The following is a 23,998-nucleotide window of genomic DNA, read 5'->3' as shown; positions in this document are numbered from 1 at the left end:
GCGAATCTTACGTTACGTAACAGTCGGGGTGTACGCCCCCAATATTTGCATATGCCAGCCCATGATCAATGCATTAGACAAGGGCAGCTAGTATTAACGTCTGGATGTGCACAGCTGAATCATCAGACTAGGTAAGCAAGCAAGAACAATAGCGAAAAATGGCAGATGGAGAAATAATAACTGACATGATCCATGATATCATGATATTTTTAGTGATATTTGTAAACTGTCTTTCTAAATGTTTCGTTAGCATGTTGCTAATGTACTGTTAAATGTGGTTAAAGTTACCATCGTTTTTTACTGTACTCACGGAGACAAAAGCCGTCATTATTTTCATTATTAAACACTTGCAGTCTGTATGATGCATAAACACAACTTCATTCTTTATAAATCTCTCCAACAGTGTAGCATTAGCCGTTAGCCACGGAGCACAGCCTCAAACTCATTCAGAATCAAATGTAAACATCCAAATAAATACTATACTCACATAATCCGATATATGCATGCAGCATGCATGACGAACACTTTGTAAAGATCCATTTTGAGGGTTATATTAGCTGTGTGAACTTTGTTTATGCTGCTAAAGGCTAATGTTAACTAATGTTAACAAGATTTTAATAATGTATTAGTAAATGTTGAAATTAACATTAACGAAGATTAATAAATGCTTTAGAAGTGCAGTTCATTATTAGTTCACGTTAACTAATGTAGTTAACTAATGTTAACTAATGAACTTAGTGTTACCCAAAAAATAATAATACTTGTACATTTTTGTTGATAAATAGAATTCAGATCACTGTAGACATGATGTATCCAACTAGATTCATTCAAACAGACGGGTTTATTTTGATAGTAGCGCTTCAGATAGTTCAGATTAATCCAAGGGAGGATATAATTTGTTAATGAGCCTATAATAAGTGCCACTAGATTTAATGACTAACACACTTGAGGTCAGAACTGTCATGTGTTTATTTAATATGATACGTTTTCAGTGCATACCCCGCATGCTAAAACTAGCCAGACATTCACATTTCATGAGTGCAAGTGGTAGCACTCTGTGTTAGTAGCTCTGTGTGTTTATGTAGGTGTGGTTTCTTTTACAGACCTCGTATGCAATATGCTGCCCATATGTTTCTATGTTAATTAGAAATTCCTGGGCGTTTCCTGGTTCTGTTTGCTCATTCGCAATGCTGAGGCTTCACAAACATTTATTTCCCCCATATCATTCATCTTCTTTCCAAGTAAACAGCCACCGAGTCTACTTACATCCAGTTAAACAACACTTTTAGTGTAACATCAAACACTGTTATTGTCTTCAAATGTGCTAGATAATAGGGGTGTGAAGGTACAGAGAAGTCACGGTTCAGTACGAGTTCGGTAAAGCAGGAAAACGCATCAAATCTCCAATGCTAGTTTTCTATTCATTTATTTTGAACATACAGTAGTGCAAATTACAGTTTGCTCCACCTAGCGGCATTTAGTGCCCCCTAAGGTACTTGGTACAGTACAGCCTCCTTTAGTGTATTAAGAACTAAGCAATAAACAGATTGCACTCTTGCAGAGGTCATATTTTTGTAGGGCTGATAAAAAGCAAAATGTATTGAAAATGTAATGAAAAATAAAACTTGTAGAGATTAGTTTTTGCACTTGTGTAGTCTTTTTCTGCCTAGCTGCCTCATTATAACAGCAGAAACAACTTAAAATACTTTTGTAAAATAAAGAAAACAAACAGGATGCCGCTTTCTGCCGTCCCGGTTTCTTTTCTGTGAAGCTTGTGGAGCACGTCACAAAAATTAATCGAAACTCAGCGTATAGGCTACTAGCAAGCTCTCACATGCCATCCGAACACTTGTTTTGGGTTGGTGCATAGATCATCACTTCTTCTTCTGCTCTTTTTCCTGTTGTGGCGGTTAGCAAACAGCATTGCATTTCTGCATGCGCCCCTTTCTGGATTCTGGAGTGTGGATCGCCTGTGATTGACTGTATTTGTCATCTGACTGTATGCACTGAACCATGACGGTTCGAGACAAATACATGTACCGCACACCTACTTAGATAATGCCAAATAGTATATAGATTTGTTGGTTGCTGATAAGATTTTGCTTTTAGATTTATCTGTAAGACATAAATAGCTGTATATAGTGATTTTACTATGGTAGGGGTAAGAGGTGTTATTAGTGATGATATGAAATGAACACTCACTTAAACTGTTAGAATCACTGTAATGCAGAGCCTTGAGCTGCTGATTGTTTGAAATGTTGGCATCAACGATATGATGAATAAATAGTTACATACGCATCAAAAGTTTGGGGTTAGAAATTAATACTTTTATTCAGTTAGAATGCATTAAATTGATCAAAAGTGACATTTATAATTTTACAAAACATTTATATTTCAAATAATTGGATATATTTATATTTTTATGTTTTCAGCATTAATAATAAGAAATGTTTCTTGAGCTCAAAATCATCATATTAGAATTTCTGAAGACCATATGACACTGAAGACTGGAGTAATGTTGCTGAAAATTCAGCTTTGTATCACAGGAATAAATTACATTTGAAAAATTTATTAAAATAAGAAAATGGTTCTTTTAAGTTGTAATAATATTTCACAATACTGCTGTTTTTACTGTATTTATGCTAAAATAAATGTAGCCTTGGTGAGCAAAAGAGACTTTCAAAAACATTGCCAAGCAATGCAGCAACTTTGCACAATAATATCAAATTTTGCTGATGTATGGTTGTGTGTTTACGAAGCCCTGGACATGACATGCAGGAAAAAAATAGTAGGCTAAATCATGCGCACGATTTACTAATTTGTTTCCTCGATTTACTAAAACGTGTGCACGATTCAGTAAATCGAGGGAAAAGTAAATTGTGCGCACAATTTTCATGCATGTCATGTGCAGGGCTCCGTATGTGTTTGAGTGTATGTTTGGACTGTTTAACAGTGGTTTCAACTGCAGCTCATATTTGTTTTTTTATAATATGATGTTTTCATAGCAGAAACAAACCTACTTCAATTTGAAGTGTCGTATGAAAACAAAGTGGCTTTCTGATATGATCTGGCCTGATCCGCCTGATCCCCAGCGGTGCCTTGTTCTGCCACTAGCTCTCAAACATCACGCTCAGAAGAGTAAGCACTAGCACTCGTAATTGACATTTCTGGCTTATGGCAGATTAGTGCAGAGGTTAAGTATGCCTTTGTAACACATCAGGAAAAAACGCTGCACTGTCGCCATGGTTGTCTTTAGGCCCCATTTGAAATGGTCTACCCGACGAGGTTTATAGAGTGACGTTAATTGTGCTATATTTGGAGCGAGTGTGTCCTTTACGGGGAGCTAACGGAGGGATAGTTGGAATGGCAGGACAGCAAGCAGGGTTCTAACTGCAGCTGTCCATTCCTTCAGTCAGACGTTTGAACTCTGACTGCACCTCCTCTTCCCAACTCTCTTTAAATCACTCAATCATTGCCCATCTCCTCAATGCAAGGTGCACAGAGGCCAGCTGGTTCCCTGACCTCATGACCCCCAAATCTATTTCTCTCTTTATTTATGCCATTTTAGTACAACCTTGATGGCTCAGATTGTGACATATATTATTATAAATAAATAATGTACATGTGACCCTGGACCACAAAATCAGTCTTAAGTCGCACAGGTATATTTGTAGCAATAGCCAACAATACATTGTATGGGTCAAAATTATCGATTTTTTCTTTTATGCCAAAAATCATTAGGATATTAAGTAAAGATCATGTTCCATGAAGATATTTTGTAAATTTACTACTGTAAATATATCAAAATGTATTTTTGTGAGTGGATATGCATTGCTAAGGACTTCATCTGGACAACTTTAAAGGTGATTTTCTCGAGATTTTGATTTTTTTTTTTTTTTTTTTTTTTTTTTTTTTTTTGCACCCTCAGATTCAAGATTTTCAAAAGATTTTCAGTTGTATCTCAACCAAATATCATCCTATCCTAACAAACCATACATCAATGGGAAGCTTATTATATATAAGTCTCAATTTTTTTTTAAAAATCGACCCTTATGACTTGTTTTGTGGTCGGGGTCACATATGTATTTTCTTATTTATCTTACAGTTAAGACTGTTTATAAGCAAAACAAATTCATGAGTAAGTAGATACAGATATAATTTTATACAAACATAAGTATTATTATTGTAAAAGAAGGAACGTACATGTAGTAAGGAAGTAAAAAAAATATATATTTATTTATCTCGCAATTGCGATGGTTTCTTGTATAAGCAAAATAAACTATATATATATATATATATATATATATATATATATATATATATATATATATATATATATGCTAAATATAATATAGATATAGAATATATTTATTTAATAATTTATAAATAGTATAATATAATAATATATTTATTGTAATTTTTAGGCCAGGGACATGTATTAAAAAAATTATTTTTATGATGAGATATATATATATATATATATATATATATATATATATATATATATATATATATATAAGAAGAAGATATATATAAGAAGACAAGGAACGTCTATTAAGAAAATAATAGATGATTTGATTTAGTGTTGGGAGAAGGTCGTAACAGTAAAAGATAAATATACATAGATCGACTATAAATCAGTCAGGACTATTCCATCAGATGTCTGTCATTATGAAATACATTATGGCATGACTCTTAAATACACACGAGACTCCGTTGGCATGAATTTATGAAGCGCTTAATAAATTCAAAAGCCTCTGGGCCCTGTATCACATGGCCCATCAAGAGAGATAGCTCTTTTATTGGGTTATAGAGCCTATTAATATTCTTTACAATGTAGATAATAAACAAAGCTTTAAGGTTGATTGCATGGCTAGGCTTGTTTGTGCTGCATTGTAGCGTCTCTGAATTTGATATATTGCAGGCTGAAACAATGGTACCACTTTAATTGAGTATTGGGTAATTGAGTTGTGTCTCTTAGCTGTGGGTGAAAAGATTTCATAATCCTTCTCATGTCATAAGAGAGGCCTTTGGATCTTTGTCAAATGCCTTATGCTGATTTTGAGGTTCTATTGCCACCACTTATTTTTGGAGTTGAATTTCACATGGCAACATGACAGTTCTCATTATACATCTCGATGTCTCATCATGTTGTTGTAGATCTTCTTTTAAGGTAATTTCCAGTATTATTTTTATTTAATTATTAGCTGTTTTATTATTATTATTAGCTGTTTTAAAAATTGTTTTTTTGCATTGCTTTTTTTCTTTCTTAATTTCTTAAGCAGTATTTTTGTCTTGTTTAAACACATTTCTAAGCATCCTTAAAACAAGTTAAATTTACTTGAAATATTAAGCCTTGTGTTTAGAGTATATATCTTAAATTAAGTTTATATTTCTTTCCTTAAGGCCAAAATTTTGGGTGTTTAGATATTTTTTGGGGGAAAACAAGACAAAAATAATGAAATTTTATTCATAACTTCACCGCACAGGTGCCATAATCTAATCTACAAAGGCAGCGGATGTGATTGCGTAACTCCGGCACAACCTCAGAAGATGAGGTCTTTCCGTCCCGTCAACTATCAAATGAATACCTCTCGTTATTGACGCTCGGTCTAATTTAAGGTTGGCGAGGATGCAATGCTCCAGAGGATTTAAATGGAGCTAGCTTCCCCATAGGCCTGTCTAATGGGGCTGGAATATGGCCAGGATTATCCATTATAGCGGTCATCTGTGGACAACACAAAAAAACATAATAGTCTTATAAACCTATGGGATTGCTTTTATATCGCCCATTTTTCAGCCCTATATGTTTGTAATGCATTTGTAGTGAATTGGTTTATGCATTCTGATTATACTTCAAGTAACACAGTTTTTCCTACTGCAGTGTTTCCCAACTTATTTGTCTTGCGTACCTCTATAGCCCTATCAGCGACACTCAAGTACCCCAAAATGAATCAAGAAAGTTGTTCATTTTAACCAGGGTTATTATAGTTAACTAAAACTAAAACCATAAAAAACATTTTCATCACTTGAAATTAAAATAAAACATAAATATTTTTAAAAACATATTTAATTTCAGCTAGTTGTCAAGGCAACATTTTTCTTATTTTATTTAGTTTAACCTGAGGTACTGAAGTAGCTAAAATAGATTGTAATTAAAACTATTAAAAATGACAAAAACACAAAACAAAATTACTAAAACTTTAACTAAAATTAAAATGAAAACACAAGAAATGAAAATGGATTACAAATATTAATAAAAACTCTAATAGGATTGTCACAGATACGTTTACACTAGTGCATTTTCATTTTAAATGGCGTTTCAGAAATTCTCTCCATCTACACTACTTGCCTGGAAAATCCAGCCTCACCACTGTACCAGCGGATGAGTCTGGTCGGCCATTGAATCAATTCGATTTCTAGGGCGGAGCAAATCCGAGCAAACAGGAAGCGGAGTAAACAAATCAGAAAAGGGTGGATATGACGTTAGCAAAGCGACAAGAGAGTCAACAGTGAAAAGTAAATAATTAATGTGTTTTTGGTCATTTAAAATTGAATTCACGGCTGAATAGAACAAACTCTCGGGTCTCGCGTGCGCAATCTTTGTTGATATTGAAGGGACTTTCGCCGCACTAGAGTGAAGCTGTTAGCGTCATTGAAATAAATGAATCTGATTGCACGGTACGGTTTGGAGTTGACTCAAGGTGCGACGGTAGAAGATATATCATTCTGGACTTGCCAGGCAACTACAATACATGACCGAAAACGCATGTCACATGACCGTTCATGCACACTGGGCATGGGCATGAGAGTTATGACTTGTACTATGTGGCTGCTTTACCACCTGACCACTGCAGATTTAAGATGTGTTCAACTTAAAGCGACACTATGGAGACCGATCGGTGTATGACATCAAAGTACCGCGAGAGAGATTCGACCGCATACTGAGATTTATTTACGGCAATTACTATGTCGTGAACACAGCATGTGTTCCCCATCCTTGTTGTTTCCATGGTTTCTGATCATGTTATGCACCTGTCTGTAGTTCTGTTGATTAACCTCCTGATGTATTTAAAGGATTAGTCCACTTTTAAATAAAATTAATAAAAAAAGCCCTTTGAAGCTGCACTGAAACTGTAACCGTTTGGGCTCCATTGAAGTCCACTATAAGGAGAATAATCCTGGAATGTTTTCATCAAAAACCTTAATTTCTTTTCGACTGACGAAAGAAAGACATGAACATCTTGGATGACATGGGGGTGAGTAAATTATCAGGAAAATTGTATTTAAAAGTGGACTAATCCTTAAAGCCCTAAGTTCTCCTCAAAGCTTTGTCTTGTGTTAACGTTGTGTTCATGTGGAGTGTTATATGGTTGCTGTTTATTAAATGTAGGGGTGGGGGGAAAAAAAGATTCACATATAAATTGCAATTCTATCTTCCGCCGATTTAAATCATTCACAAATTTTGAAAATCGATTTTCTAAATATTTATTAATGATGTGATGTTGTCGTTGTTAAAGGAGGCGAAAGTCACCCGGGAGAGCAGTTCAGCAGCTGGACAGACAGATTTTGAATCGAATCGTGACCCCAAGAATCGATATGAATCTAGTCATGAGATTCCAAAAGATTCCCACCCCTATTAAAAAGCACTTGATCGCTGGTTTTCTCTCTCTGCTGGTTTATCTATACACACAAACTTTGCAAGTATGTCAATGATACTAAAAAAAAATAAAAAAAACACTGATTTTAACTCACTTAACACTGCATTTGATTTAGCTTGATCACTGATGTAAACAAAAGTCATTATAAAAATGCACAGTCAACTTATATTCCTCATGCACACAAATTGCAGTGACCTACACTTATGCATAATATTTTGTAATTAGGATATTTATTTGTACAAAATATTAATTTGTTATTGAAACGACAACATTTTCAGATGATACAACAACATTTGAACACTCATGTGGTTAAAGGGTTAGTTCACCCAAAAATGAAAATTCTGTAATTTATTACTCACCCTCATGCCGTTCCACACCCGTAAGACCTTCGTTAATCTTCAGAACACAAATTAAGATATTTTAGTTGAAATCCGATGGCTCCGTGAGGCCTCCATAGGGAGCAATGGAAACTTCCTCTCTCAAGATCCATAAAGGTACTAAAAACATATTTAAATCGGTTCATGTGAGTACAGTGGTTCAATATTAATATTATAAAGCGACAAGAACATTTTTGGTGCGCCAAAAAAACAAAATAACGACTTATTTAGTGATGGCCGATTTCAAATACTGCTTCATGAAGCATCGGAGCATAAATGAATCAGTGTATTGAATCATGATTCAGATCGCGTGTCAAACCGCCAATGGCTGAAATCACGTGACTTTGGCGCTCCGAACAGCAGATTCAACACTGATTCATCTGTACTCCGATCCTTCCTGAAGCAGTGTTTTGAAATCGGCTATCACTAAATAAGTCGTTATTTTGTTTTTTTGGCACACCAAAAATATTCTCGTCGCTTTATAATATTAATATTGAACCACTGTACTCACATGAACCGGAGAGGAAGTGTCCATTGCTCCCTATGGAGGCCTCACGGAGCCATCGGATTTCAACTACAATATCTTAATTTGTGTTCTGAAGATTAACGAAGGTCTTACAGGTGTGGAACGGCATGAGGGTGAGTAATAAATGACAGAATTTTCATTTTTGGGTGAACTAACCCTTTAAGCGTTAAAGGCCTCTAATATTTTTTCTTAATAAATATTTCTAATAAACTCTAATAAACGTGTTAATGTTTTAATGGTTTAACCCAATTTATTAAAAGTCTTTTATGCTTAACCATGTGAGTGCCTTAGAAAAAATCGTTGTTTCATCTAATAACAAATTAATATTTTGTATTTATTTTATATCTGATATTTACCTCTCATATATCCCTGTAGCACACCCAGTCTTGTTTTGGATTAATTTAAATTGATTAATTTTTATTCATCTGTGTAAATTATTTTAATGTTTTGACTGCTTTAATAATAATATATATATTTTTTTTAAATTGCTTTGGTGTACATGGTTGGGAATCACTGGTCTAATGCCATATTGTGTGTTTTTCAGTCTTCATTTTTCAATGTGCTATTTCCTATGTTTGTTAATTTTATAGTGACGCATGATGGTATATTATTAAGATGATTTTTATTAAAATTGCTCAAGTGCACTATATTTAATGTTTTGTTCATATAAAATACAGTATTTTACTGTATGGTGCCATCCCTGGGTAGCGGTCTTCCACTTTCAGAATCTTACTTGAGGATTAAAGAGAGATCAAAGCAATCTTAGAGCATTATGTGGACTTTATTTTTAAGTTGTTCCGCAACTACAAGATTAACAGTTCTTGGCATTGGTTAGAGAATAACACTCTACACAAAGGCTTGTAACATGAGACATCATATGACCAAATCAGTCTTAATGTTATTAGATACATATTTTCTTTCATTGGTATGTGTTATCTATAATTTTTAAGAACAGTTAACTTCTACTTATTCTACTTTATACTTTAGCTAGTTAATAGCTGGTCATATGAGTAGATAGATAAGAGCAGGCTTGTGTGTTTGGCAGTGAATTACGCTTGCAGTGCACTACCATGGTCCCTTTAGTCCAGTAAATAACACAGACAATGCCAGGAACTTGTGACAGAGGTTCTGTTCAGACAGAAAGAAACAGAATGGACCCTCCAAATCATGAGCTCTTATCAAGTTATTGTGAGAAATTATGTTCAGAAGATACTTTAAGCCTTTTAAATATTAAGAATGCCCTCTCACTCTTTGAAGCTGGACATCATGGATGCCAGAGATGTCAAGTGAATTAAACTGCAGTTAAATTGTTTGGGCTTAAGCTAGTTGGAGCCGTGTGATTTTCCCGGAAAGCTCTATTATGCAAACTCAGCATTGCGTCATTCATAGTTTTGCTTGTTATTATCTAAGCAGTTTAACAAATTAATTGATCAGATCAGTGTCTTCTGCAAATGACAGAAGAACAGGCTGGTGTGTTTGGCAGTGAATTATGCTTGCAGTGCATTAGTGTGTGCTATGCTTGCAGTGCACATGCTTGCAAGTTAATCTAGATGGACTAAGAGTTTTCATTGACAGGGTGGCAGAGTGAACTGAGGGTTTTGTTGGGAATCAGAACTATTTGCACACATTACAAAGAGTGGCTTCTATTCTACAGAATAGACTTGAGAAGGTTCCTATGGACCCTTTCGCATTTCCAGGGTTCTCAGAAGCGGAAGTCAGCATAGCTGGGTAAACTTCTATAGTGGTGAATGGGCGATGACATATATATATATATATATATATATATATATATATATATATATATATATATATATATATATATAATTTATATCAATATAATATCAATATTATAATTATATAATATAATTGATATTATAATATCAATTTAAAAGTATGGCCCCCTGATGGCCTAAGATTAGTGCTGTCAAATCAATTAATCGCATCTAACATAAAAGTTTGTGTTTACATAATACATATTATATTTATATATATTATATATATAAGTGTATACATGTATATATACACGGATCAGGCATAACATTACGACCACCTTCCTAATATTGTGTTGGTCCCCCTATTGCTGCCAAAACAGCCCTGACCCATCAAGGCATGAACTCCACTAGACCCCTGAAGGTATGCTGTGTTATCTGGCACCAAGATGTTATAAGCAGATCCTTCAAGCCCTGTAAGTTGCGAGGTGGAGCCTCCATGGATCGGACTTGTTTGTTCAGCACATCCAACAGATGCTTGATTGGATTGAGATCTGGGGAATTTGGAGGCCAAGTCAACTCCTCAAACTTCTTGTTGTGCTCCTCAAACCATTCCTGAACCATTTTTGCTTTGTGGCAGGGCGCATTATCCTGCTGAAAGAGTCGACAGCCACCAGGGAATATTGTTTCCATGAAAGGGTGTGCAACAATGCTTAGGTAGGTGGTATGTGTTCCCCAGGTAAGCGACGGAAACGCATCCGGCCATCCACATGATGTAGAAGAAAATGTGATTCATTAGACCAGCTGCCTAATATATCACACCCACTAACAGGTGCCGTGATGAAGAGATAATCTGTGTTTTTCACTTCACCTGTCAGTGGTCATAATGCTATGCCTGATCGGTGAATATATACACATACACACACATATTTTGTAAACAAACTTTTATGTTAGACGCGATTAATCGCGATTAATCAATTTGACAGCACTAATTTGTATTTGGTCTTCATTGGCTGCCCACGAACAACATCTACTTTGACCTGCCCAATCACAACAGACTGGGCCATCTGACCAATCAGAGCAGAGCAAGCTTGCGTAACGGAGTGGTTTAGAGAGACAGAATCTTCAGATTAACCATTTTCAGACTCTTTGAGAAAAGAGGTGATGTGTAATGTGAGAAAAAGTGTTTATTGACCTTAGATGCATGTAAAAATGTTGTAGGAAACCTTCAAAACAAAATGAGGAAGCTTTAAAATAGCATAATATGGGCACTTTAATCTAGGGCTCTGTTGACCTAGAACAGGGATAGGCAACGTCGGTCCTGGAGTGCTGCTGTCCAAGAGTTTACCTCCAACCCTAGTCAAACACACCTGAACAAGCTAATCAATGTCTTCAGGATCACTAAGGCTACAGGCAGGAGAGTTTTTTTTTTTTCAGGGTTGGAGCTAAACTCTGCAGGATCGTGGCACTCCATGACCAATGTAGCCTATCCCTGTTCTAGAATTTGGCTAAAATGAAGTGAAGTTTGCTGTAAAAATTCTGGTTAACTTGTATTGAATCCTTGAATCTCTTTTGGGTTGTTCTTAAATTTTGCTGATTTTCCTAACTTTCTCCAACATTTGATCTCTACAGGACTTGACTACATCAAACAAAAGTTCAGTGAACCGGTGGAGGAGATTAAGGAGGAAGCACCTAAGAAGGAGGAGGAGAAGGAGAAGTCTTCTAGCAGCCCTTTCTATCGGCGCGGCACGACTCCAAGCCATACTCCCGCCCACAGCCCAACCCCGTCACCTCCCCACTCTCCTCAGAAGAGCCAAGCACCCAACCCCAGTGCCAGCCGCAAGATAAGCAGAGACAACAGCAGCGTAGCCCGAAAGATAAGCAAGGACAGTAGTAGTGTAGCTCGCAAGATAAGCAAAGAAGAGAGAGCCTCAATTGTGGCAGAGATCACCAAAGTATCCGCCCCTCCTCCTGTACCCGCCATCAAGTTACAGGAAGTGCCCCCACCAAAGCCCCCCAAGGCCCCTGAGCCCCTGCCCAAACCTGCGAGCACAGGTAATGGGCAACTACATGCTGCTTATCACAGTTACTATGTGAAGCCAATGAAGCAGTTGCCTCCACCAGAGGAACCAGAAAATGAAGAGCCTGAGATGACACAGTCTAGCCTGGCCAGGATGCCTCCGCCACCCAAACTGGCCAGGATGCCCACTCCCAAACCAGAGCCCAAGATCAGGAAACAAGATTCCATTAAACCAAAGAGCTTAGCTGAAACCAAGAAAGCCAGCATAGATATGGCCGATGAAACAGTAGCGGAAGAATCTGTAAGTGCTTGGCTACTTTAAGTGTCTCGTTTATACTTACAGATGTCTTTTATGGATTGTGCTGTAATTGTTACATCATGTGTCTTTTTACACAGGGTCCTAACTCTATTTTGGTTGCCATGGTGATGCTTTTGAACATTGGATTGGCAATCATTTTTGTCCATTTCCTGACATGAAACTCTACCATTTCAGGTAAACTTTTTTTTTTTTTTTTTTTTTAATACACTGCAGTTCAAAAGTTTGGTGGTCAGTAAGATTTTTATTTCAACTAAATGCTGTTCTTTTGAACTTTCTATTCAACAAAGAATCCTGACAAAAAATGTATCACAGTTTGCATAAAAATATTAAGCAGCAAAACTGTTTCCCGACCACCAACTCAGCATATTATAATGATTTTTGAAGGATCGTGTGACACTGAAGACTGGAGTAATGATGCTGAAAATTCAGCTTTGCCATTGCAGGAATAAATTACATTTCAAAATATATTGAAATACTAAACAAGTATATTTTAAATTGCAATAATATTTTTCACAGTATTACTGATTTTATTGTATTTTGGATCAAATAAATGCAGCTGTGGTGAGCATAAGAAATTTATTTCAAAAACATTTTAAAAATCCCCAAACTAAAGACAACATGAATTGTCACTGGCAACATAATTGCATAATTTGAGCTATTTCTGAGTGAAACGTGATACCCACCAAGAAAAACTGAGGGCAGGACTTTTTAGGTGGAATTATTTGAATATTGATATAAATATAGTCAACCACTCCCTTAATCAACTTAGTCAACAAAGGATTTTGGATGATATTTTGGTTTCACTTTATTTTGATGGTCTCTTTAATACATTCTGTTGACTATAAGTAACGTTGAACCTACATGTCTACTAACTGTCATTAGAGTGTTAGTAGAGTATTAGTAGACTGCTAGGGTTAGGGATAAAATAAATTGACATGTACTTGCAGAGTTACTTACAGTCAGTAGAATGTCTGACATGTAGAATGGGGAGGAGCATCAAAATTAAGAGTTAGCAGATATTAAGCAGACAGTTTATTAATACTCTAATGACAGTTAGTTGATATGTAGTTGCAAAGTTAGTCAACAGAGTGTTCAAAAGGGACAATCAAAGTAAAGTGTTATCAATATTTATTTTTTTTACTAAGTTCATTGCAATGCATTCTGCCAGTGGTTTAACTTTGGAGTATACATTAAATGTTGTCTTAGATTTTAAGAAAAAAATTTGCCACATAATTTTAACACATTGATTTTTGTGTTCCACATATATGTTGTCACTGTCACAGTGTGTGGGCTAAGTTGTCATAATGGGAATCTATTGTCAAACAGCCTATTATAGACTTTATAGCAAAATTGTAACAGTAAAAATACTTATGAAGCACAAAAGAATTCACAAATCAGCAAAAGAGTGTTGATTTTGCCTACAGAAGTTAAAGGGATAGTTCACCCAAAAATGATGATTCCATGATTTACTCACCCTCAAGCTATCTTAGGTGTATATGACTATCTTCTTTCAGATGAACACAATCAGATATATTTAAAAATATCCTTGCTCCTCAAAGTTTTATAATGATTGTGAATGGGGGGGGCACATTTTGAAGCAAAAAAAAAAATTCCATCCATCCATCCATCATAAAAGTAATCCATACAACTCCAGTGGGTTAATAAAGGCCTTTTGATTTTTGTAAGACAAATATCCATATTTAAAACTTTATAAATTCAAACAACTAGCTTCCAGCAGACAACCGTACGCATACTGCGCAAGTCGACTTGCTCCACAAGAGTAACCCGTGACACAATGTATGACGCAGGATGTAGGAGTAGCCTAAGCTTAGACGCCTCTCGCAGTTCAAACAAATTGGGCTGTGCAACAAATTTAAGCTCCTCTTCTCTTATATTAAAATCCTCTGACATTTCTCTTTAAAATTTCTCATTTTAGACTTCTAATTCATGACTCGTGTTTTGTTTTGCTCTATCCTCTGCGCTTTCGCGTTCGTCATTGCGTCATGCATCAGGTCCGAGGTTACTCTTCCGCCGCAAATCAATGCGTATGGTCGTCTGTAGGAAGCCAGATATTATAGTTAATAAAGTTTTAAATATGGATATTTTTCTTACAAAAACCCATCGTTTCACTTCAGAAGGCCTTTATTAACCCCCCTGGAGCCATATGGATTACTTTTATTAAGGTTTTTTTTTTTTTTTTTTTTTTCTTTTGGGGGGGGGGGGACCTCTGTATATAGACTATATATCTATATACAGATATATAGTTATATAATTTTGTTATTGGCCAATTAAAAAGAACAAAGAAGTAATTAACAAACAATAGGACAAATATGATAGAGATACAAATTAAATAAACTACATTTTTCAGGTACAGTTGGTTACGGAAGAGGATTAGGGCCAAGCAATAATAAAAAAATAAAACCATCTCGAGATTAAAGTTTTTAAATTACGAGAAAAAACTTTAAATTTCGAGAAAAAAGTCGAGATAAAATGTTGAGAATAAACTCGTTACATTACGAGAAAAAAACTCGTTAAATTTCGAGAAAAAAGTCTAGATAAAATGTTGAGAATAAAGTCATTAATTATGAAATAAAAGTCGTTAATTTAGGAGAACAAATTCGTTAAATTATGAGAAAAATGTTTAAATTTCGAGAAAAAAGTCGAGATAAAATGTTGAGAATAAAGTCATTAAATTACGAGAAAAAAGTCGTTACATTACGAGAACAAATTCGCTAAATTATGAGAAAAATGTCGTTAAATTTCAAGAAAAAAGTCGAGATAAAATGTTGAGAATAAAGTCATTAAATTACGAGAAAAAAGTCGTTAAATTACGAGAACAAACTCATTACATTTCGAGAAAAAAGTCGATAAAATGTTGAGAATAAAGTCATTAAATTACGAGAAAAAAGTTGTTACATTACGAGAACAAATTCGTTAAATTATGAGAAAAATGTCGTTAAATTTCGAAAAAAAAGTCGAGATAAAATGTTGAGAATAAAGTCATTAAATTACAAGAAAAAAGTCGTTACATTACGAGAACAAATTCGTTAAATTATGAGAAAAATGTCGTTAAATTTCAAGAAAAAAGTCGAGATAAAATGTTGAGAATAAAGTCATTAAATTACGAGAAAAAACTTGTTAAATTTCAAGAAAAAAGTCGAGATAAAATGTTGAGAATAAAGTCATTAAATTACGAGAATAAAGTAATTAAATTACGAGAAAAAAGTTGTTAAATTACGAGAACAAATTCGTTAAATTACGAGAATAAATTCGTTAATTTAATGACTTTATTCTCAACAATTTATCTCGACTTTTTTCTTGAAATTTAACATTTTTCTCATAATTTATCGAATTTGTTCTCGTAATTTAACGACTTTTTTCTCGTAATTTAATGACTTTATTCTCAACATTTTATCTCGACTTTTTTCTTGAAATTTAACGAGTTTTTTTCTCGTAATTTAACGAGTTTATTCTCAACATTTTATCTCGACTTTTTTCTTGAAATTTAACGAGTTTTTTCTCGAAATTTAACAACTTTAATCTCGAGATGGTTTTATTTTTTTATTATTGCTTGGCCCTAATCCTCTTCCATAGTTGGTTTATTTAACATATATATTTACCATCATTTATATTTATCATCATCTTTTGTTGTTTGATTAACATTAATGACAGACAGGTATTTTCTTTTTTCACAACTTATAATGACTTGATCTTTTTTTTTTTTTGAATATCCTCGTTAAATGTACACACACTTCCTCATGTCTGATTTGCTCTCCTCCACGCTCTCTAATATCCCGCCTTCACTAACTGCAAGTTAATCGATAAGAAATTGTGATTGGATGGTAATTTTGTTCTCCACAATATAATATGACGAAATTGGCTACTTTTAGTCTTGCGTGACAGAAGACTACTACTCACTTTTATGATCACCTACCAAAGGCAATTTAGGAAAGAAGAAATACAGGACAAAACATGATTTTTCTATAACAAGTCGGAACACTAAAAATTTTCCCAGGAAAAAACGGTCACCCTACCCTGTGACAACTAGCCCCCCATTGGCATTTTAATGGATGTACTGTAACTTTTAACCCTGTATTCCATTTATTTCTTTAGTGTTGGATGGCAACCCACACAGTTGTGTCAATGACCTTTCTGAAATCCAAACGGCACCAGGCAGTCTCCAGAGGGCAGAGGGAGCTGAAGAATCGACATATGCAAGTTTGAAAGCCGGAGCATCATCCTTGAGAATGACGTGGTCTAACGTCACGCGGCTCTGGTAAACGAGATGAAAATATTTTGGGGGGAAAAAATTACCGTTAAAATGGAAAGCGAAGAAGAGAATGCAGTGTAACGTGACTCTGCTGATGGAAAGCCTTAATATCAGCCACTCCATAGGTCTCTGGCTTCTGGCAGAGACTTATCTGGAAATGTTTGATGATGCACTTTTACATGATGGGCAAGAGCAGCTGCCTTACTCATTTACCATCTGACGTGTAACTGGGAGATGTGCTCGCAGTGCCAGAGGAATGCGTTCAGGGGACTTTGCTGCAGCGGGCGTCCGTTCCAGAGAGAGGAAACCGAACGCGCACACCAGCGTCACTCGTCCGTCTTACACCCCTTACTGACCCACTGCAGTTTCTTCTAGCGTCTCCTGCGTTCTTCTCGGAAGCTCTTGAGTCGATGCTCCCTACTGTACTCATCACGTTTCAGTTTTTGTTTTCATGTACCGTTCTTTCTTTCCTTTATCTTTGTTAACCTCATTCAAAATCGTGTTTGAATTATATGAAGCAAAAACAAAATCACTAGCATTTTTTTGGGTGAGAGTATTGGTACTATTTGGAAAAAATGGGAAAATATTATATTATTTATTATTTAAAAATGTGCAATATGGTTTATTTTTACACTTACAGAGTTTAATCTTTCACCAGTGAGGGACACTGTAGTTCTGTCCTATTTATTCTAGTATTTAAGAGAACGAAAAACATGAACAGATTTGAAAAGTTACAAGAGTTACATGTACGATGCGAGATACGGGATTTCCCGCTCTTTTTTGATCACGCCCATTCTGATCATGGCAAAACCAATCAAAAAGTCTTATAAAGTGTGTTATTTATTGAATTCTGGGAATTGACTGTTTGTCATGTTATGTAAATTAAGCCTATGCCGTTGTGCATGCGATGTTGTAGAAGAGTTGTGGTGCTTCAGATGTCAGGTATGACATGTGACAGCAGGTGAGATGTTTTGGAAGGAAAATAAATGACATTGAGGGCTTGCTTGCATGCTTGTGACCGTGGATGTTTTGGATATCAAAAGTCAGGTATGGAAGTAGGACATTGCCTTTAAGAGTCTTTAACAGTACTTCAGTTTACCTCAAACGAAATAAAGGAAAAAGCCTCATACGAGATGAAGTCTTTGTCTTAAATCTGTAGTATGCAAATTTTGACTGACGCAGTCATTGGGAATTGATTTTAAATGTGCCACTATAAATGATTTTCTTTTGGTACATCTGGAAATTGAACTTTTCTTTGTTATTCTTCTTATCATATTTCTGTGCATTTTTCCTCTTCGGAAGGTTTATTAAAAATTTATTTATTATATATAGAATTCTAGATATCGTTTCTAGTGTTTGGTGAGTGTACAAGGGCTTTCTCTTCTTCAAACCCTCATTTGCTTTTAGTTTTCGTTTGCATGGAGTCTTTAAATGCACTGTATATCTGATTCAAAACAACTATTCTGAGGTAAATGTTTAAGGCATTCAAATTAACTCTTGAAGGACGTGTTTTATTTGGTTGTATTTCAATTCTGTGCAACAATGCAGTGCAATGTGTACGGGCTCTTTTTATATGTTTTCTGAAGGAGAGATTTGAGCTCTTAGGACAGGACAAGGAATTATTTTTCTAAAAACAAATGTTGCACAAACTAAAAACATTTATATACTATATAAGGTTTATTCTATTTATAAGAATTTTTACAGAGCACAGCCATTACGATATGAATTCTAAGATATTTTTCTATAGAAATGCACAACTGTATTTTGTCAGAAGCAGCTTAGCTACTTTATATCAAGCATTGTATCTCACACATCATCAGAATTAAGACTCTAAACCTATTTATGATTCGATGTGATTTGAAATGCTGAGGATGCAGGAATCCTCTTTTGAACCCTTCAATGCAAAAAACAAAACAAAAAAAACCCTCATCTCTGTTACATTTCGAGCCCATAGAGCCCCACGTATTTCTGTAATTTGAAAAGTTATGGTATTTATCTGTATAATAAAATGTTATGCCTTGTAAGTCTGCTTTCTTTATGATTTTTTTCTTCTTTCAACTATTACGCTATAATTAATAACACATACTGATTCTAGTACAATGGAAAAGCACTGGTTACTGATTCAGTGAAACAAATTGAGTCCACTCTGTTTTTGCTTTATATTGCAGGGATGCGCTGATATTTAAATTCTGGCTGAATCATTTTCACGCTATGGCCGATAACCAATAAATAAATCTTAAATATTAACATATTAATAAAATTATACGCAATATTAATTTTTTTAACACTTTACAATAAGGTTTCATTTGTTAACATTAGATAACTACAGCATTTATTAATCTTAGTTAATGGTTAACATTTACTAATGCATTTTTAAGATCAAAAGTTGTATCTGTTAACATTAGTTACTACACTATGAGCTAATGTGAGCATGAACCTTTTTATTAACATTAAAAAAGTTTAATAAATGCTGTAAGAATACAGTATATTGCTCATTGTTAGTTCATGCATTAACTGATGTAAACAAATGAGACCTTTTTGTAAAGTGTTACCAAAATTATAATATTAATATTCTAGGCAATTGTGTCAAAAATCAATCAAAACTTCAATCAATTGTTTTCTAAAAGTGAATAACGTTATAAATGAATATTCATTTTGAGATATCCTAAAGATTACATGTAATGGTGTTGAAATTATTGTGTGTTTTTTTTTTTAATATTAACATTAAATGTAAAAATAGAAGTAAATATAGCTGCATGCGGCAATTATGGGGCCAAGCACAAAAAGGCATAACAAGTTATGCCAACATGGCATCAGACCAACTGCAACAGTGAACAATTAAAGACCTATTAAGATCATGTAGATAAAAAAAAAAAAAAAAGCTGAAAAATCATAAACACAGTCAATAATAAAGATTTACTGGTTTATCACTTTTGACCAATAGGTGGCGCTGTGACCAAATTAATGCAGTATGGTCAGAGTGAGGTGACATTGACACTCGCAAAGTTTGGTGTCAATATGTCAAAGCATTGCAAAGATACAGCTTCAAGAGTCATTTTGGCATGAAGCCTCTAATTCGTTGCTGTGGTATACGAAAACGGTTTTGTCTATCAACACGAAATCCATAACTTTTTACTGGCATGGTCTGAAGATGATACAATTCAATTTTGGTCAAAATTGGACCAACGGTCTAGAAAGAGTTTGAAAAAGTATGATTGTAAAGAAAATGGCGGACAGGAAGTTTGGCTGACTATGGCAAAATTGGCATTCAATGTTCTCAGCATTACCCACAGAATCTATTAAGGCCAGTCTCATTACAATAGGCTACATTAGCATTTTAAAAAAATCATTATAACATTTGACCACAAGGAGGCGCTGTCTCAAAACCTTTTGAGTACCTTCAGAGCATGGTGCCGACGGCACATCCTGAGTTTCGTAATGGTACATCGATGCATTCATAAAATATAGCATTTTATATCATACAACTGTATTGTGGTTAATGGCAATTTCATGTTTTGTTTAATCATAGCGCCACAAAGAGGCACAATCCCACCACTTTTTTATGCGTCCTCAGGGTGACCCAATACATGTGTGTGTTAAATTTGGTGAAAATATCTCATTTCGTTTTGGAGTTATAGACATATATATGTATGAGATCATACAAAATGACGTAATGGTAATTTTGACATTTGGGCATTAGCATTTTGTTAAGCGCTAAATCACCCGATGCACAAACCACAAGACGAAACCTAGCATGTTTGGTATCGTTGAACTCGGCAAGGATTCAGCGGTCTAAGGAGATGACTCCCATGAAAATAAGTCAACCACATCCAAAGTTATAAGCATATAAATAAATAAGTACTTAAAAGGTTTTGAGACAGTGCCTCCTGGTCAAATGTTATAATGATATTTAAAATAATGCTAATAGCTTTAAATAAATGTGGTCTATTGTAATGAGACTGGCCTTAATACGTAAACTTCCAGAGCAGAAACAGAAGAATAATAAGAACGCCAATGATTACAATAGGTGCCTATGCATCTTGAGTGCTTGACCCTTAAATAGCACGGACAATTAAATATCCAATATCAACCAAAATCAGTTAAATTAAAAAATATATATCAGTAACACTTTACAATAGGGTTTCACATATTAACCTATTAGTTAACTACATTAGTTAACATGAACTAACAATGAACAATACTTCTACAGCATTTATTAATGTTAATCTTAACATTTTTAAGATTTTTTTGTATATGTTAACATTAGTTAATTAACTGTGAACTAACATGAGCATTTTATTAACAAATTAGTCAATGCAATAGTCACATCTTTAGTTTAGCAAGTAAATTCATTAACTAATATTAATAAATGAGACCTTATTGTAAAGTGTCACCAAAAAAACTAAAATCAGCTGACAATGATATGGTACTGAATAGCACCCTGTTTCACTATACATTTAGTGACTTTTGTTGGGTTATTCTGTACAGTATAGTTATAATACAGTGCATGTTGCTCTGAACCCTCTGACCATTTAAAATACTTTCAAGCGTTTCACTTTTGCATGACTAAATGTAGACATAGCGTGAGCACTGTGCACCACACTAAAGAATCAGGTTCACATGTGTAATCTTAAACGTCTTCAGAGGCCAAAGCTCTACCAGCTTCTAAAAAGTAAATGTAATGTGTTGCTGAAATTGGATTAAGACTAGTAAGCAGGGAAGAGATATTGCTGGTTATGTGTTTTCTTAAAACAGAGTCGCTAAGACGTTAGCATGGGCAAAATTATCTTTCTGTGTTTAGCTTAGCACCATCACATCACTTGGAATGACCGGTTTCCGCTTAGTAGACAATATAATGGATTATATGTAGTGAATCACCCTTAATTGTAAGCACTATGACTAAGAAAACCAAAGTCTGAGTATAGAGTACTTGGCAAATGACTCACATACTGGTAGTCTAAACAAACCTGGGCTCTGTTTTCCTGACAGAAAGTAAAGTGTCTATCTAGATTGTTTCATACAATACACAACATTCCACATTCAGACCAAGGAAATTTGGATGTATAGAAACACTAGTATTTCTGTTTATTTTGTAATGACCATTGGAAGTGATTTGCTCTAATTAATTGAGGGAATTTGTTATAAGCCACTATTATTTAAACTGGGAATTGCTGACAGAACAAATTAGAGTTTTTATATTGTATTGCCTGTATTTTGGGTACAATGGGCCTAAAGTCCTCTGCCATTATAATTAGTTACATATATATAGTGCTTTTCTTGATATATCTACAACAAATGGCTGAAAAAGCAAGACATTTTGAAAAGATCCAGCTGGGAGAACATCTAGGAACTAATTAAGTTAATTGATATCAGGTCTGTAACATGATTAGCTATAAAAGGGATGTCTTAGATAGGCGGAGTCTCTCAGAAGTAAAGATGGGCATAGACTCTTCAATCTGTGAAAGAGTGCGTAAAAGATGGAATACTTTAAAAACAATGTTCCTCAATGTCAAATTGCAAAGGCTTTGCAAATCAAAAGATTCAGAGAAACTGGAGAAATCTGTGCGTAAAGGGACAAGGCCTGTGAATAAAAAGTGTGCGTAAGGGACAAGGCCAAAGACCTTTATTGGATGCACCTGGTCTTCAGGGCCTCAAAAGACACTGCATTACTCATCGGCATGATTGTGTCAATGACATTACTAAATGGGCCCTGGAATACTTCCAGAAACCACTGTCGTAAACACAATCCGCCGTGCCATCTGCAGATGCCAACTAAAACTCTATCATGCAAAAAGGAAGCCATATGTGAACATGGCCCAGAAACACCGTTGTGTCCTGTGGGCCAAGGCTCATTTAAAATGAACTGTTTCAAAGTGGAAAAGTGTTCTATGGTCAGACAAGTCCAAATTTGACATTCTTGTTGGAAATTCTTGTGTCCTCCAGGCTAAAGAGGAGGGAGACCTTCCATCGTGTTATCAGCGTTCAGTTCAAAGCCAGCATCTCTGATGGTATGGGGGTGCATAAGTGCATACGTTATGGGCAGCTTGCATGTTTTGGAAGGCACTATGAATGCTGAAAGTATAAAGGTTTTAAAGCAACATTATGCTCCCTCCAGATGACGTCTATTTCAGGGAAGGCCTTGTGTATTTCAGCAGGACAATGCAAAATCACATACTGCAGCTATTACAACAGCATGGCTTCGTCGTTGAAGAGTCCGGGTGCTGAATTGGCCTGCCTGCAGTCCAGATCTTTCACCCATAGAGAACATTTGGTGCATCATTAAATGAAAAATAAGTCCAAGACAACCACAAACTCTTCAGCAGCTGGAAACCTATATCAGGCAAGAATGGGACCAAATTCCAACACCAAAATTTCAGAAACTCTTTTGAAAAGAAGAGGAAATGCTACACCATGGTAAACATGCCCCATCCCAACTTTCATTTTATTCAAATTTAAAAAAACATCCCAACATTTCCAGAATTCGGGTTGTATATAGAGCTTTTTTCACCCATATTGTGCCAGAACGCCCACTGCACAGCAGCTTATTGATGGAGAGGAGATGGAGTGATGAAGCCAATCAGTATATATTTGGGGATGATTAGGAGGCCTTGATGATGGATAGAGGCCATTGGGCAAATTTGGCCAGGATGCCGGAATTACACCTCTGCTCTTTTCGAAACACATCCTGGGATTTTTAATGACCACAGAGAGTCAGGACCTCAGTTTAATGCCTCATCCGAAGGACAGTGCTTTTTTTTTTCCCATATAGTGTCCCCCTGCTGGGCTCACTAACACAGCCGCACTAGTTTTTACCAGGAGGTCTCCTATCCAGGTGCTGATCACATTACATTATATTTACATTATTTGTCATCAAAACAGAAAAACTTTTGTCATTTCTTTTTAAACAAATGATGTTGCTGCATCACTATTCAAGTAAATTATACCATGGTCTATCTGAATACTTTATTCTGATTGGCTGGAAGGTGTGCAATAAAACCGTTTAATGCACTGGTAGTTCTAAGTCAGTTTATTTACCGTGCTATATTAATGTGCTACCTATAAACACTGATAACCATACCCATACCACCAAACCTGTCACTAACCTTATATATATAT

General features: G+C 35.2%; 1 protein-coding gene across 1 annotated transcript in view; it reads left to right on the top strand.

The window, feature by feature from the left end:
• jph1a (junctophilin 1a) overlaps positions 1-18,906 on the top strand; it is a 50,736-nt gene extending 31,830 nt beyond the window's left edge. Inside the window, exons 4-6 of the mRNA XM_048174054.1 lie at positions 11,906-12,594; positions 12,690-12,786; positions 16,726-18,906. Of these exons, the coding sequence (XP_048030011.1) occupies positions 11,906-12,594; positions 12,690-12,770 (770 nt within the window). The 3' untranslated portion in view covers positions 12,771-12,786; positions 16,726-18,906. The remainder of the gene's footprint in view (positions 1-11,905; positions 12,595-12,689; positions 12,787-16,725) is intronic.
• The last annotated feature ends 5,092 nt before the right edge of the window (positions 18,907-23,998 follow it).

This window comes from Megalobrama amblycephala, linkage group LG22 (genome assembly GCF_018812025.1).
Source record: "Megalobrama amblycephala isolate DHTTF-2021 linkage group LG22, ASM1881202v1, whole genome shotgun sequence".
Classification (NCBI taxonomy): Eukaryota; Metazoa; Chordata; class Actinopteri; order Cypriniformes; family Xenocyprididae; genus Megalobrama; species Megalobrama amblycephala.
Note: the sequence above shows the minus strand (reverse complement) of the source record. Positions and strands in the feature narration are given on the sequence as shown.